Raw genomic sequence first — 14,201 nt, 5'->3', positions numbered from 1 at the left:
CATAGCTAATCATTCATAATCTCACCTAAGTGCCATACATAGGTGTCTAAAGTGCCAAATGTATGCATTGTTTCATTAAGGGCATTAAAACATGCCAATGCTTATAATCATATTCTCATAACACATTGATCTCATATACAACAAAGGTTCAAATTAACCCATCAATTAGTTTGGCTTCCATACATATCTAACACCAGAAATCGAAGTGTTATACCATTAATCATAAAAGGTTATTTGATCTAAACTAAATACAAAAGAGTTTGATTGAACATATATTTAAACTCTTTTAAATAATTCAATTTTTTTGAGTATTATATTTAAAAAAAAAAAACTATTCGCTCCTGAGAGAGAAGTAAGAAATTGGCCAAAGACAAATCCGGGCCCCCGTAACCCATGATACACGATTCTAATGGGCTAAACCAACACTTACCCAGTTCATCCCTCTCTATGTCTTTCCCGAATCCTTTAAACCTTCTTCACTGAACCAGTCGCCCAAATAAGGGAGGCAAAGCGAACAGAGCTTCTTCTGTTTTAGCCGCCGTGCCCTCTCTCACTTCACTTCCATACCCAAGCACTCTCTCTTTCTCTCCCTTTTTTTTTTCAACTTATAAAAGACATAGAAGAAGAAATGTCTGTTAACGGTAAAGCAGAAGTGAAAAGATTGTTCATAGGAGCAGGTTGCAACAGAATAGTTAACAACGTTTCATGGGGTGCCTGTGGTTTGGTCTCATTTGGTGCCCAACACGCTGTTGCTATTTTCTCTCCCAAGGTTCCTTTCTTTATCTTCTTTCATCCCTTTTTCATTTCTTTCCTCTTTTCTTGATTATCAATCAACCCTTTTTTTTTCTTGTTTTGTTATATGTAGTCTGCTCAGATTTTGACAACACTTCCGGGTCATAAGGCAACTGTGAACTGCACCCATTGGCTTCCAAGTACCAAGTTTGCATTCAAAGGTACAGTTTAACTTTGTTGCTTTATTTGCAAAAGCATATAGCTTTGTTGTTAATTACTTAACGTTAATTGGGAACTTTTTTTGTTTGTTTGCTGGAATATGACAAGGAAATAGAAAAAGAAATTTTCGTTTTGTAACTTGTTCATTTGGGTTTATGGATTTTCTCAGTTATGTTTGATTTGCTACCAAATTGTTACTGAAAATTTCAACCATTTTGAGGGTTTTTTTTTTCAAAAAAGAAAAACTTTTTGAGAGGCTAATTCTTGGAGAATTTGAGTAGACTTGTCCCCATTTTATTGGTGTAGTTATGAACCTTTTTCATGTGTTATTTGCAGCTAAACACTTACAGCAGCATTATCTACTCTCTGGAGATGCTGATGGTGTCATTATTCTATGGGAACTCTCTCTTGCTGACAATAAGGCATTCAATCTTAATTTTTCTTTTTTTTTTTTTTTGGTTTTTTCTGCTGTTTTGTTTAGGAAACAAAAATAGAGTGAGTTGTTGCAAAGCCTACTTTTAAATTTTTGTTTAGTTTGAAAAATTTGGCAGAGTTTTTGTTGAATCTTTTAGCTATAATTGTTTTTTTTTTTAATCTTCTTTTTTCCAATCTTTTGACAGTGGAGGCATGTGTTACAACTGCCACGATCACATAAGAAGGGCATTACATGCATTAATGGATTCATGGTTTCCCCAAGTGATGCAATATTTGCAACTTCTTCTTCTGATGGCACAGTTTGCATATGGGATGCTGTCTTTCCATTTTCTTCTTCCGGGGGTGAGTGAAATGTTTGAGAAATTTTAGTTTAACCATTTTGCACTTGGCATCTTTGTTAATCAGAAGTTTTTACTTTGCAAGAGTAGTTTTTGCAAATTCTCCTTATGGAGCACTGCTTTTTCTTCTGATGTGCTTTAGAATTTGGTTACCTTTTCTTTGTTTTTAAACTATCAAGAGTTTGATATTTGAGTTTATTAACCGAGGTGAGCTAATAAATTGTATATCAAAATGAGGTACATTTATGTTTAATATTATTGAGTTTCTATATGTGCCAGGGTAGGTGTTCTTTGTTATTCTAGTAATGCTATTCTATAATGCTGGGTAATGTTTGCGTTTGAGGATTTTTGGCAAAGAGAAGATTTTTCTTATCTCCATTATCTGTACAAAAAGTTCATATGAAAGTCATCCCACAACTCTATACAACTTTGAGAAAGTTATGGAGTTATGAGGTGAGAAAGTGGCAAAAGAGATTTGAGAATAGGAAACCTTTTTTTTTTTCTGGCTCAACAAGAGAATAAGAAACTTGCTCAACATCTAAACTGCTATCGGTCTCACAGAATTCTCTTCAGATCTTGTTGGTTTAGATAAATTGTTATCTAACAGTTAAGTAATATTTTGTATACATCAGGTTGATTTAATTATCCTTGTATGACTGTGAAATGGATTTATCTGTTCATGCTCCATTTATCAATTAATTAGATGCACAGACCTCCCAAATCCCATTTCTTAAAAACTGGAATCAAATTGTTCTTGTACTATTTAAATTGATTGACATGAGGAAAGAGAATAGGTTGTTACCATTCCACTGTTTTGATGTCTTGTTTCTGTTAAACAAGCATTAATTGGACCGAAGACCAAGCAGGATGCAACCAAGCTTCAGGCATCTCTTACAGCTTCTATTTATATTGCTTCCGCTATAATCTTGTATTAGCATGTGGTTCCTGTTGATTTTCTATGTTTGTTTAATCTGTTATTTGTGTTCTGTACAAATTTTTGTTTAATCCGTGTTTGTTAATCATCTTAAAACAAATCATTGAACAGTAGTTGATTAGTATTAAAACCTTGGCTATTTTTTTCCTCTAGGTGACTGTAAATTGTCATGTCTGGAAACTCTTATTGTTGGCTCAAGACCAATGGTAACACTTTCACTTGCTCAACTGCCTGGAAATACTGGGCATATAGTCCTGGCAATGGGGGGATTGGATAACAAGATATATCTTTATTGTGGGGAGAGGACAGGAAAGGTAACCAACCTCTGCTTTTATCTGTCTTAATTTTTCATGCAACAATTATTTCTACTCATGTCAACTCATATTTTCAATCCCAAACTGATAGAGTTTCAACAGATAAATCCTTTTTCTCCATTCTGCCTCATCTAGGGCCATCCCTTCTAAAAGGTGTCAAGATACTCAATAATTTCTCAATATTTTGAACCATGTGATTTCTATTCTCCCACAAATATTTTTTGTATCCTATAAATAATTTGGCTTTTACATTTAATTTGCATGCCCAGTTTGTTCATGCTTGTGAATTAAAAGGGCATACAGATTGGATCAGGAGTTTAGACTTCTCATTACCTGTATCCAGTGGTGAAGCCGATAGTGTGCTGCTTGTAAGTTCATCTCAAGACAAAGGCATACGCATATGGAAGTTGACTCTCCGAGGTTCTCTAGCCAACACAGAGGGTACATATAGAAGAAGTGAAATAAGCCTGGCATCTTATATTGAAGGTCCTGTTTTTGTAGCTGGCTCATTCTCTTACCAGATATCTTTGGAATCTCTTCTAATTGGACATGAGGATTGGGTATATTCGGTACAATGGCAACCACCTTCAATGGCTGCTGAAGAAGGCTTTGGCTTCTATCAACCCCAAAGCGTTTTATCTGCATCAATGGATAAGACAATGATGATCTGGCAACCTGAGAGGAAAACTGGTATTTGGATGAATGTGGTCACTGTTGGGGAATTAAGCCATTGTGCTTTAGGCTTTTATGGTGGCCATTGGAGCTCAGATGCAGATTCTATCCTGGCACATGGATATGGTGGGTCATTCCATATGTGGAGAAATGTTGGTTGTAGCACAGATAATTGGCAACCACAGAAGGTCCCTTCTGGGCATTTTGCAGCAGTGGCAGATATTGCATGGGCAAGGCATGGTGAATACATGCTGTCAGTTAGTCATGATCAGGTAAGATGTTACCAATGTTTCAGACGCTGGTTATGAACTTTTATTCATGTTTTGAGTTCTCTGTTTGTAGTTAAATGTAAACTGTAATGTGCAAGATATTTTTTTTCTGCCTACCTTCTACATATCCTTTCTCTGGTTCATGTATATATCTCTTTTGTGAATGTTGATTTTAATGCATATCTTTACTAACTTACCTCGCTTGGTCAGCACTGACCTGTCAAGGACAAGGTAAGTTCAAATCTTTTACATTTATCAAATACTTGAGTTCTTCAAATTGACCCATAGAATCTATGAGAAAAGTACTGTGTTGGTACTTGTCAAGACATTTTGTAAGTATGTTTGCTAGTATATGGAAGTAGTGTAATGGCTTTAAGTTGAAACTTCTTTATGTTTGTCAGTCGGTGGCTATTATACAAGTAATCAAGATTTTTGATAAAATGATATCGTGGCGGTATTTCCCAAAAGCATGTTCCTTTAGGAGCATTTGGTGTATTTCCTCCTGAAATTCTATGTTAGGAAGGAGTGATTGCTAAATTTTAGTCAATAATATCAGATGAAAACTTGTCATTTTGTTACTCTCAAATCTCATGTTTGCATTCTTGTATGAGAGTTCAATTAACAATTTTCTGTGGACATATAAATCTAGTTGATTGGCAGGTCCCCTTTTGTAGTTATTTATTTCAAAGAAGAGAGGTTGTAGATACTTTTGATATTTTTATAATACTAAATGGCCATATTGATGGCTCAATCATTGCAGACAACTCGTATTTTTGCTCCATGGCACAATCAAGAGCCTCATTCTGATGGGGGCTTCTGGAATGAAATTGCTCGGCCTCAAGTTCATGGGCATGATATTAATTGTGCAGCTATCATCCAAGGAAAAGGGAATCATTGTTTTGTCAGTGGAGCAGAGGAGAAAGTTGCCAGAGTGTTTGAAGCCCCTTTATCTTTCTTAAAGACACTACATCATGCTATTTCAGAACAGTCTAGTTTTCCCGAAGACCTCCAAGCAGATGTACAGGTCTTGGGTGCCAATATGTCTGCTCTTGGGCTGTCACAGAAACCTATTTACGTAAATGGTAAGTGCCTCTTAAACAACTCTGCAATAAGAAATATGTGCATTCCACTTAAGATCCTTATGAAAGCCAATTTTTCCCAAGGATTATTATTTGATATTCGATGAATTTAAGTGCTTCATGCAAGATTTTCTTTCTGCTAGATGTGAACTTGGCATTTTCTTACACTGCAAATTATTAGAAAAGTGGTCTCTTGATTGTTTCTAAATGCAACACCTCAGTTCTTAGTCTCTAAAACAACAAATTCAGTCCTTTTAATCTTTTCTGGACTCTCTAGCCTTCAATTTCTCCTAATGATGCTAGGATAAAATTTAAGCACAGTTAAGCTAGGGCTATGCCATGTAACCTGCTGTTGAATTCAGAGTCAAAAGGAGAAAGGTGAATTTACAATGTTAGAAGCATTATTCTTACTGCATTTATGACATGATAACCTCATATGGCATTAGAGAAAGCTAAGACCTTTTTTGAACTAAAGTATAAGTAGGACAATGGATGGATAGGTCTTGAGTCTGCTTATTTGGTTGCCTGAATCATGAAAAGTATTTCTTAGTTGACATTAGAATTATTGTTTACCAAGCAAAGCATGTTCATCCTCTTTAAATTGTCGAGGTAATTTGTCTTACTTGCTGATTTGGAGGTATGAATTTGGGAGGTTTTTGAAGTTAAAAGTGTTCTGATTGTCTTTTATTAGGCACTTAAATCCATCCGTCTCAGAATATTTGTCCTACACTGAGGTGTTTGGCTGTAAATTAAGATAAACCCTACTGCAGCTTTATCTTTCCTCAGGACCTTTAGCATCCACATGGAGACTACAATTCTGCAATCTTACTATTTTTGTGGGATTAATAAGCATCTTATGTTTTCTTGTAACTTTGTTTTTTTTTTTTTTTAATCAGGTGACCATGTGAGCCTAGCATAATTTTCAGTGCCTTGCTTTCTAGTTTCTAGTTAGTGATTTAGATTATGGAGTTTCCTTTTATAAAAAGGAAACCTTTGTGAGTTTACAGCTATTTTGCCTCTAGTTTGGATCTCCTATGTATCACTTGGTGCTTATGACTTCAGAACCTTTAAAATGCAGACCGTATCAAGTTACCTCTGTCCTACCCCAAGATAATATCTTGTCCTCAAAAGGGGGAAAAAATAACTGAAACACAAGTATTTGCCACTGCTTTGCATTTTTGATAACACCCGTTGACAGAAGCATTTGCTTCTGCTTCTCATACTTAACTACTGCCTGTTACACAAGTATTTAGCAACATTAATGCTTTTGTTATCATTTTTGTTCTTGTTTCCTTTGTATAGTGACAGTTTCTTGGTTCCTTAATATTTGCAACACCCAAAGTTTATTTCTATCATTTTGTATGCATGAGTGTGTATAAACAAATTATTTGACAGGAAATCTTTTCCTTGCAGCAACCCATGAGATTTCAGATAATGTTGGAAATGATGGTCTTGACACTCTTGAATCTGTTCCTGATGCTGTTCCGGTTGTGTTAACTGAACCTCCTATTGAGGATCAGCTTGCATGGCATACCCTATGGCCGGAATCACACAAACTCTACGGACATGGGAATGAGCTGTTTTCTGTATGCTGTGACCATGAGGGGAAGCTTGTTGCTTCATCATGTAAGGTACATGCTGTCTTTTTTACTGTTTGGCTTACTAGAAGTTTAATTCCAATGAATTTGTGAGCAGTGGCTTGTGCTTTGACATAATCTTTTTCTGTGTATGTTTTGAATTAACATTTCTTTTGACTCAGTTAAATCGCAATGGTTTCAAGTCATGTGGGTGCTTTCTATCGTGTGTTGCTATTGGGGACATTTTCATGTATGTGCATTCCAGATAAAACTATCAGAACCAGGCAGTTATTTCCTGAATGATGAAGTCATCTGTAGCATGAGGCAGATCTTGTCACAAGTCATTCAGGAATGAAATTTTTCAAAATCTTTGAGAAGCAGAATGGAAACATTATAATAGTTTGGAAATATCTAAAAACATCATAAATCATTGACGGAAAGATATTTACATGCATAATTGAAATTTAGTAGGTTAAATTTGGTATCTTGGAGGTGTAAATCTACTTAACACTGGAGTGCTACTTGAACTTATACATGACCTTCATTTCGCACTGTGATAGGCTGCCAAACCAAAGTCCTTTTTCAATTATTCCTTCTGCTACTAATTTTGCAGGCCCAGTCAGCAACAGTAGCGGAAATATGGTTATGGCAAGTAGGTTCATGGAAAGCTGTTGGTAGCTTGCAATCTCACAGCTTAACAGTCACACAGATGGAATTCTCTCATGATGACAGTCTTCTTTTGACAGTCTCAAGGGATCGCCAGTTCTCCATTTTCACAATCAATAGAACAGGTACTCTAAAATCAACTAATTGTGTAATAGTACTGTCTCATATAAGTACGCTTTCTAGTTGTTCTGTCCCCAAATGAAGTGTGTATAAGTACATTGATTGTCTTGTAAAGGCAAACTATTGCTGAAGTTGTGCCAAAAAGAGGTCTTTTAGCTTCTTGTGTACTTTCTTATATCAAATAATTATCAAAATGGGGTGGGCAGTGGGAAACTCTTATCCTACATTTGTTATGCATATTTTCAAAGATTAAATGGAGGGGAATTAGAAATTCTAAGGGGAAAGAATGAACAGTAATTTGGATTTATGATTTTTATGTTCTGTCATTATTGCTCACTGTACATTGATTGAATGCTCCCCTTCATATTATCTCCATTTAAATTAGAAGATTATAATCGTCTGGTTTATCTGAAATATCCTAGGCACAGGTGAAATTGATTACAAGCTCTTAGTGACGCAGGAGGCCCATAAAAGAATAATATGGGCATGTTCTTGGAACCCCTTTGGTCATGAATTTGCAACAGGATCTAGGGACAAGACAGTGAAGATTTGGGCTGTGGAAAAAGCATCTTCAGTTAAGCAGCTTCTAACTTTGCCTCCGTTCAACAGCAGTGTCACTGCCCTCTCTTGGGTTGGTCTTGACCGACAGAGAAATCATGGGCTTCTTGCAGTTGGAATGGAGAGTGGACTCCTTGAACTTTGGAGCCTTCATGTTGGAAGAACTGATGGTAGCACCCCAGTACCAGCTGTGACAGCTGCTCTAACCGTGCGGCTTGATCCTTACATGTGCCATGTTTCTTCAGTTAACCGTTTGGCCTGGAAGAACCGTGACAACACTGAAAACTGCACAAGCCTCCAGCTTGCTTCTTGTGGAGCTGATCATTTTGTGAGGTTGTATGAGGTAATTGTAGACTAATCGGATAATAATGGTTTTGTACTATAGACATTTTTTCTTCAAATCACATATGACAAATCCGATAATAATTCTTGTATCTTTAGATTTTATTTATTTATTGTCTCCCCCTTTCTGGTGTCCACTTGAAACAGACTTCATTTGTCAAACTAGGGAACCCCATTCATTGACAGCTTATATACCCTGCGTTTTGAGTGAGACACCTGGGCTGTTTAAAACTTGATTAATATGCTCTAAAGATTCATTTATGGTGGCCTCTCTAAATGGTGCGGTTTGCCACTCATTCAATAAGCTTGTGTTGCTAAATTGACAAGAGAAGACAGCGACTTGCCTTGGCGCAAGGGAGAACAGTTCTCTTTTCTCTCTCTTGAGGCTCTTAGCAATTACGTTGTGTACTTTTATTGAACCAAAAGCGAAGACCAAGGGTTCTCATTCGCCCACCAGCATGCATGCTTATCCCATGCTGAGCTGTGAAACTGTTGGAATATGCCCCAAAGTCCCTAGAGATGACTAGGTCAGGGGCTTAAAACATTGAGTTGAAGGCTGTCAAAGATTAGACTCTGCTCATTTTTGGTAGGCAAAAAGAGATTCTTTCTTTCAGATACTAAAATGTGTTTTTCATGGCATGCCTCTACTGCATCATTGTCAACAATCGATCATATTATGCCAATACAATTTAGAAAATACTTCATCTGATCTTTGCTAGAAATTGATCCCAAAAGACTCTTGACCAGTTCCTAGTTGGTGCATCTTTTATGAACCGTAATGGTTGTATGCTGGCCCCTCACAAAAGGTAAGGCAAATCTCTTCCAGAGTAGCTTCTGTTCACTTAAAAATAAAGTTCAAATCTCTCTCGTTCCTAAAAAAAAACCAACAATGTATTAGGTCTATGTAAATTCCTTTGTGTAAAGAGTCTCATTCCGACACTCGAATAATATAATAAATTTACATACATATATATTTATAGCTTTTGAAAAAAGAAAATCAACCTCAAATACCTAAATGAGAGAAGGGATCTACATGTATCCACCCTGCACAAAAGTAAAGAAACCAGAAGATGGAGCCCCAGTTCTTCAAGCAACAAAGAGTTATGATTAAATTCTGGGTCTCCCAAATATTCGTCACTAGTTGAAGTACCTAATTGCAAAATATTTTGGATTGTCCCTTGGTCCTTTGATTCATAATGTTTCTACATGGCAACAACAAGGGGTCCATTACGAGTTAAAACTTGTCAGACTTTATCTTCTGTGTAATAGTTAGGTAGTCTATTTTAATTTCCATAAACGTGAATAAAAACCATATTTTCATAAGAAACCACCTTAATTTCCCCTAACGATCGAGACAGAGTAGGGCAGCTACGAGTCTAGTCAGCATCAACGTCTCTCTCAGACAAGGACAAGGGTGATGGCATTGGCATTGGCATGGAGCGGCGGGCAGCGGCATGCACAGCAAAGTCATTATTATACCACTTGTTTTGCCTTTATCTCAGTCTTAATCTCTTATGTTTCCAAAGCAAAAACGAAACCTCGTACGTTAATACTTAATTTACAACTTATCAGAACAAATTAGATAATTAAACACAGAATCAAAAGCACAGTCACATGAGAGTCAGTGCATTTTTCCTTTTGTTTATCTGTAACTTGAACACAATATCTTTGGAATTACCTCACAGCAGCAGGTCAAGGAATCATCTGATAAAGATTATACAACTTCAGTTTTGTAATGGATTTTTTGCTGTTTTTTGGCGAAGCTTTTTAAGTGTGAAATGCTCTATATATTTGGAGGGCTGCATTCTACAATCCCAATGTTAAAAGACACAGAAGAGGAGATGTCCCACTCATAGAATCAAATAATTGCTTCGGTAGAAACCATGGAGAATGTCCCCACCTCAGGATATGCAATGTATTTAGCCCTTATATGCGGTGGAATTTGGAGTGGGCTTCACTCAAAAATCTTGTAAATCTTTTATACAAGGATGTCCAACATGAAAGAAGAATTAATAATAATGCCATTACAATATTCTTGGCGAAGAAAAGTATGTGAAAGAGTGAAAATGACATAAAACTTTACGAGCTAAGAAAGTAGAGCTGAGGGAGAGAGAATCAAAAGAGATTACATTCAGCAGAAAGTACTTGGCCTTAAACATTACAAACTTATCCAAGAAAGAAACAAGAAAAGCATAATTCAGAGTACAGGGCCCTGCGCTGCTGCAAATGGGAAGTTTCTCACACAGTCAGCAATGACAGCATGGCCTACTTGGTGAAGTTGTTTCAGAACCCGAAAGAATTTCCAGCAGAGAGAGATCCATTGGTTGATGCATGATCCCGGTCTAAAGAATAGGATTTGAATTCCCTTCTCTCAATTATTAAAAAAAAAAAAAGGTAATTATCCAAACATAAATTCACCCAGAAATTCTCTGCAACAAATCTGTAATCAATTGTGTGAAGTGATTAGCTTGACTCCTTAAAGGTGGAGAAGAGAATAGGGCAATAGGCAGAGTTTACCAGATGATAGTGGGGATGGAAAAACAAATATTTGATTATCAAGAATAAAGCATCCAAGAAGATGTATGAGATTGAGGACCATACTAAACAAGAGTCCTTAATAAAACCTATACAACCATCGATATAATGAATCTTGTGAATATTCCTAAGAATGAGAGTCATCAACTGTAAATATAAATGATGAAAACCTAGCAGAATTCATAATAATATACTAGAATGTTGCAGCAATTGTTATGGATTTGATCAATGGGAAAAAGCAGTTAGGACATAATGCCTGTCAAAGGGTCAACAAGTGCGGGGTCAGAGATCCTCACAAATGTTCGTAGTTTTTGAGAGTGCTGCATGACTTTTAACAGAAAATGCATCTTTGCCAAATCAAACAGTGGATAAGTCTCCTTATTTCAGGCAGTTAGCCTCAAATCTTGTTTTGGGTAGAGGCTTGAACAGTCCATCCATGTGGAACACTTTCTTCACGAAAACTTTCCAAGTAATGGATCCTATTCGAGCTTCTAGCAAGAATTTATTATTGCAGATATATGTCTCTGCATACCCAATATCATAGGAACCCTGGATCAAGAACAATGTAAGAACCAATTAACTTTAAGCTTTTGCTATTTGTATAACCATTATTATGTAACTGACATATGAACTGCACAAAGCACACAATATATGAGTTTGAGCTGTTACAGTATAATCTTCAGATGACTTTGATTTCCTATGACAATAACAACAATATGACATACACGAGATAGTAAAAAACCACCAGAGTTCCTTATTATCCTTGACCAATACATATCACAAACCAATAACAATAACAAGGCAGACACTAAAACAGAATTTAAAGATATAAACCAAACCCTTCCTTCAAAATTGTTGTTGCTTTCTTCTTGACAGATTTATATTGGCTGTGAAGTTCTGATCTGCGGCTTGATGCTATCAGTCGTAAGCTGAGAAGATCCATCTGGCAATACTACTGCAGCAGCTGCAGTCATGGTTTGGTACTGAGAAGGCATTGTGGGTGCCAAAGGCTGAGTGTAGTATATCTGAGCATGTGCAGGATCTGAGAATTCATAAGCATATGTGGCAGTTGCAGCGGAGGTAGGAGCAACAGACTGTGATGGATGATGAATCTGAGAGTACCCCACATATTGTTGCTGATGCTGACTGTTTGGCACTTGAACCAGTTGCGGAGTACCAGTAGTTGTTGTTCTGTACATTCCTGTGGCAGCAGCCATTTCAGTTTTGTTAATAGGAGCATTTCTCATAGGGTTGTATGCTGCAGGAGGAGGAACCATGGCAGGATTCGGAGGAGTCTGAGGATGGCTAGATGGGATTGCAGTAGTGGCTTCACTAATACTAGGTTGCTGGACAGGCAAGTTGTAAGCTTGGGGTTGCCTTGCAGACACATAATACACAGGATATTGCTGATCAATCTGTGCGTGAGGGTGATGATGGTGTTGCTGTTGGGAAGGATATACAGGATAATAAGCTGAGATTGGCACTGCCCCAGCGGGGTGATGATGAATGTAATGTGCTGCACCAGCGTGTAAGAATTGCTGTTGTTGCTGTGGTTGTGGTTGGTGCTGTTGCTGTTGATCAAATGGGGTTTGCTGCAATATATAACCAGAATCCTGAACTGGTTGTTGAATCTGAATCCGAGCATTTGTGTTCAGATCAGAGATATTAAGCTTTGGATCAACAGGGTTTGCAGCAACCCTGTTAGCTCCAGGTGGGATTTGAGCAACCGGGTCTTGATAAATCATAGGTTTTTGGCGTGACAATGGATTTGTAAAACTACTATCACTGCCCAAATTAAAAACAAACACAAAAGAAAAGAGAATCCGAATCTCAGCTACTTTTTAAAATTAAATCCAAGCAAAATTAAAGAATAGGAACGAATTCAAGGATGAGAAAATGGTACCTTGAGACAGAATCCGGCGAAGCCAAATCATGACCACTGCTGGACTTCTGCTGATTATGAAGAGGCAAACCCTGAGGCTGTGACTGCGGAGGTGGCGGTTTCCTATACCCAACAGGAACCCCATGATCCGATCTCTCATCATCCGAAAAACCCCGATTGGTATATTCCCCAGGAACCACACCCGAACTCAAACCCATCCCACCACCGGAAACAGCTATGCCCACCGGCATCGGCGGCGGCGATGACAAAACCACAAATCCTTCATCCTGCTGCTTCACCCCTCCCCCTCCACCTCCAGCAGCAGCAGCAGCAGCACTCACAGTAAATTGAGCAAACTGCTCCTCAACCCCCACCACTTTATTCTCCTTCTGATCCTCGGCGTGGACTCGAATAGGAGGCAAGTTAGCAAGCAAAGGAGACGAAGAAGTTGAACCAAAAGAAGAAGTAGTTTCAAGCATAGGAGAATCAGGAACCGAATGAACATCTTGATTTTTCAAATTCATATTCTTCTGACTCCCACTCCCTTCATCTTTCAAACCAACTTCAACATTTCCCTGACGATCATCATCCAATCCCAACAAACAATTCACATTCGTCGCCGAATCCGAAAACCCTCTGTTCAACAACCCTGCCCCATTCAACGCGTTAAGAAACCATTCATCGGACTTGGTCGAATTGTTAATAATCGGCCCAATTGAGTGGGAAGTCGCCGGGGTTCCCTCCGGATTGAGAGGGAAAAGAAAGAGGCGAATACGGGAGGACTTGCTTGACGACGTTGTTTGGGAATAAGTACGGTCGTATTCATCGATCATGTTTTCAAGGTCTTCATCGGTTGTAACCGAGATAAGCGAGTCGAGATCTTCGGAGGGTAGTTGATACTTGAGAGTAAAAGGGCGGCCATGGAGAAGAGAAAAAGAGAGGCGGTGGTGAAGAGAGGAGAGGGAAGTGTGGCGGTCAACGACGACCATACGAGTGTCGCCGCCGATGTAACATAAGACTTTGTCGTGGGGACGAGGGACGATGGTGCCACCATAGCTGCACATGAGGCGGAGCTTTGAGTGGAGAGTTGGTGGAGGAGCTGGGTCGTCCCATGAGTCCGTATTGCGGGAGCGTGGCGAGGAGTCCATGGATTCCGGATAGGTGGCGGGAGCGACGGTAGCGGTTGTGGCGGCGGTGGAAAGAGATGGAGCCGCCGTGGGGGGCGGAGGCGGGGGTTCCATTTTAGGGGATTTTGGGGGGGGGGGCGGTTTGGAGAGAGAAAGAAAGAAGGAGAGAGAAAAAGGAGGGGCTTGAGGTTGTGGAAATTTGATGCTCTTATAGGTACTCAACACCTGGTTTTGCCTAGCTGTTCTTTTTTTTATCTTTTTTTATTAGTATAAAGATGCGCTAACAGTTTTAATCTTTTTCTTTATTTTTTAAAAATAAAAAAAAAGGAGTTTTTGTTTAAATTGGTTCATGAGGGAAGGGAAAAGGGCGCAACACAAGTTGAAATAAAACTGTGTACGGTC

The 14,201-nt window shown here is 38.3% G+C and overlaps 2 protein-coding genes across 3 annotated transcripts; one reads left to right on the top strand and one right to left on the bottom strand.

Moving 5' to 3' along the window:
* Positions 1 to 436: 436 nt before the first annotated feature.
* On the top strand, positions 437 to 8,392 carry ELP2 (elongator protein 2). Of its 2 annotated transcripts, XM_007044154.3 has the most exons (10): positions 437 to 769; positions 866 to 953; positions 1,288 to 1,373; positions 1,572 to 1,728; positions 2,812 to 2,972; positions 3,242 to 3,916; positions 4,674 to 4,995; positions 6,406 to 6,623; positions 7,183 to 7,360; positions 7,778 to 8,392. In XM_007044154.3, exons 1-10 carry the CDS (start codon positions 629 to 631, stop codon positions 8,269 to 8,271), a joined length of 2,520 nt encoding a protein of 839 aa, XP_007044216.3. In that variant the 5' UTR covers positions 437 to 628; the 3' UTR covers positions 8,272 to 8,392. The 2 variants fall into 2 exon arrangements, with proteins under 2 accessions (XP_007044216.3, XP_017971860.2); XM_018116371.2 differs by lacking the exons at positions 437 to 769; positions 1,288 to 1,373.
* A 2,964-nt stretch (positions 8,393 to 11,356) lies between these two features.
* Positions 11,357 to 13,956, bottom strand: PDE331 (Octicosapeptide/Phox/Bem1p family protein). The gene is made up of 2 exons (XM_007044152.3): positions 12,694 to 13,956; positions 11,357 to 12,575 (listed from the first exon to the last, which is right to left on the bottom strand). Exons 1-2 carry the CDS (start codon positions 13,911 to 13,913, stop codon positions 11,669 to 11,671), a joined length of 2,127 nt encoding a protein of 708 aa, XP_007044214.3. The 5' UTR covers positions 13,914 to 13,956; the 3' UTR covers positions 11,357 to 11,668.
* Between the last annotated feature and the right edge of the window lie 245 nt (positions 13,957 to 14,201).

The sequence above is a fragment of the Theobroma cacao genome, chromosome 2 (assembly GCF_053813885.1).
Source record: "Theobroma cacao isolate CCN51 chromosome 2, ASM5381388v1, whole genome shotgun sequence".
In the NCBI taxonomy this organism is placed as follows: Eukaryota; Viridiplantae; Streptophyta; class Magnoliopsida; order Malvales; family Malvaceae; genus Theobroma; species Theobroma cacao.
Note: the sequence above shows the minus strand (reverse complement) of the source record. Positions and strands in the feature narration are given on the sequence as shown.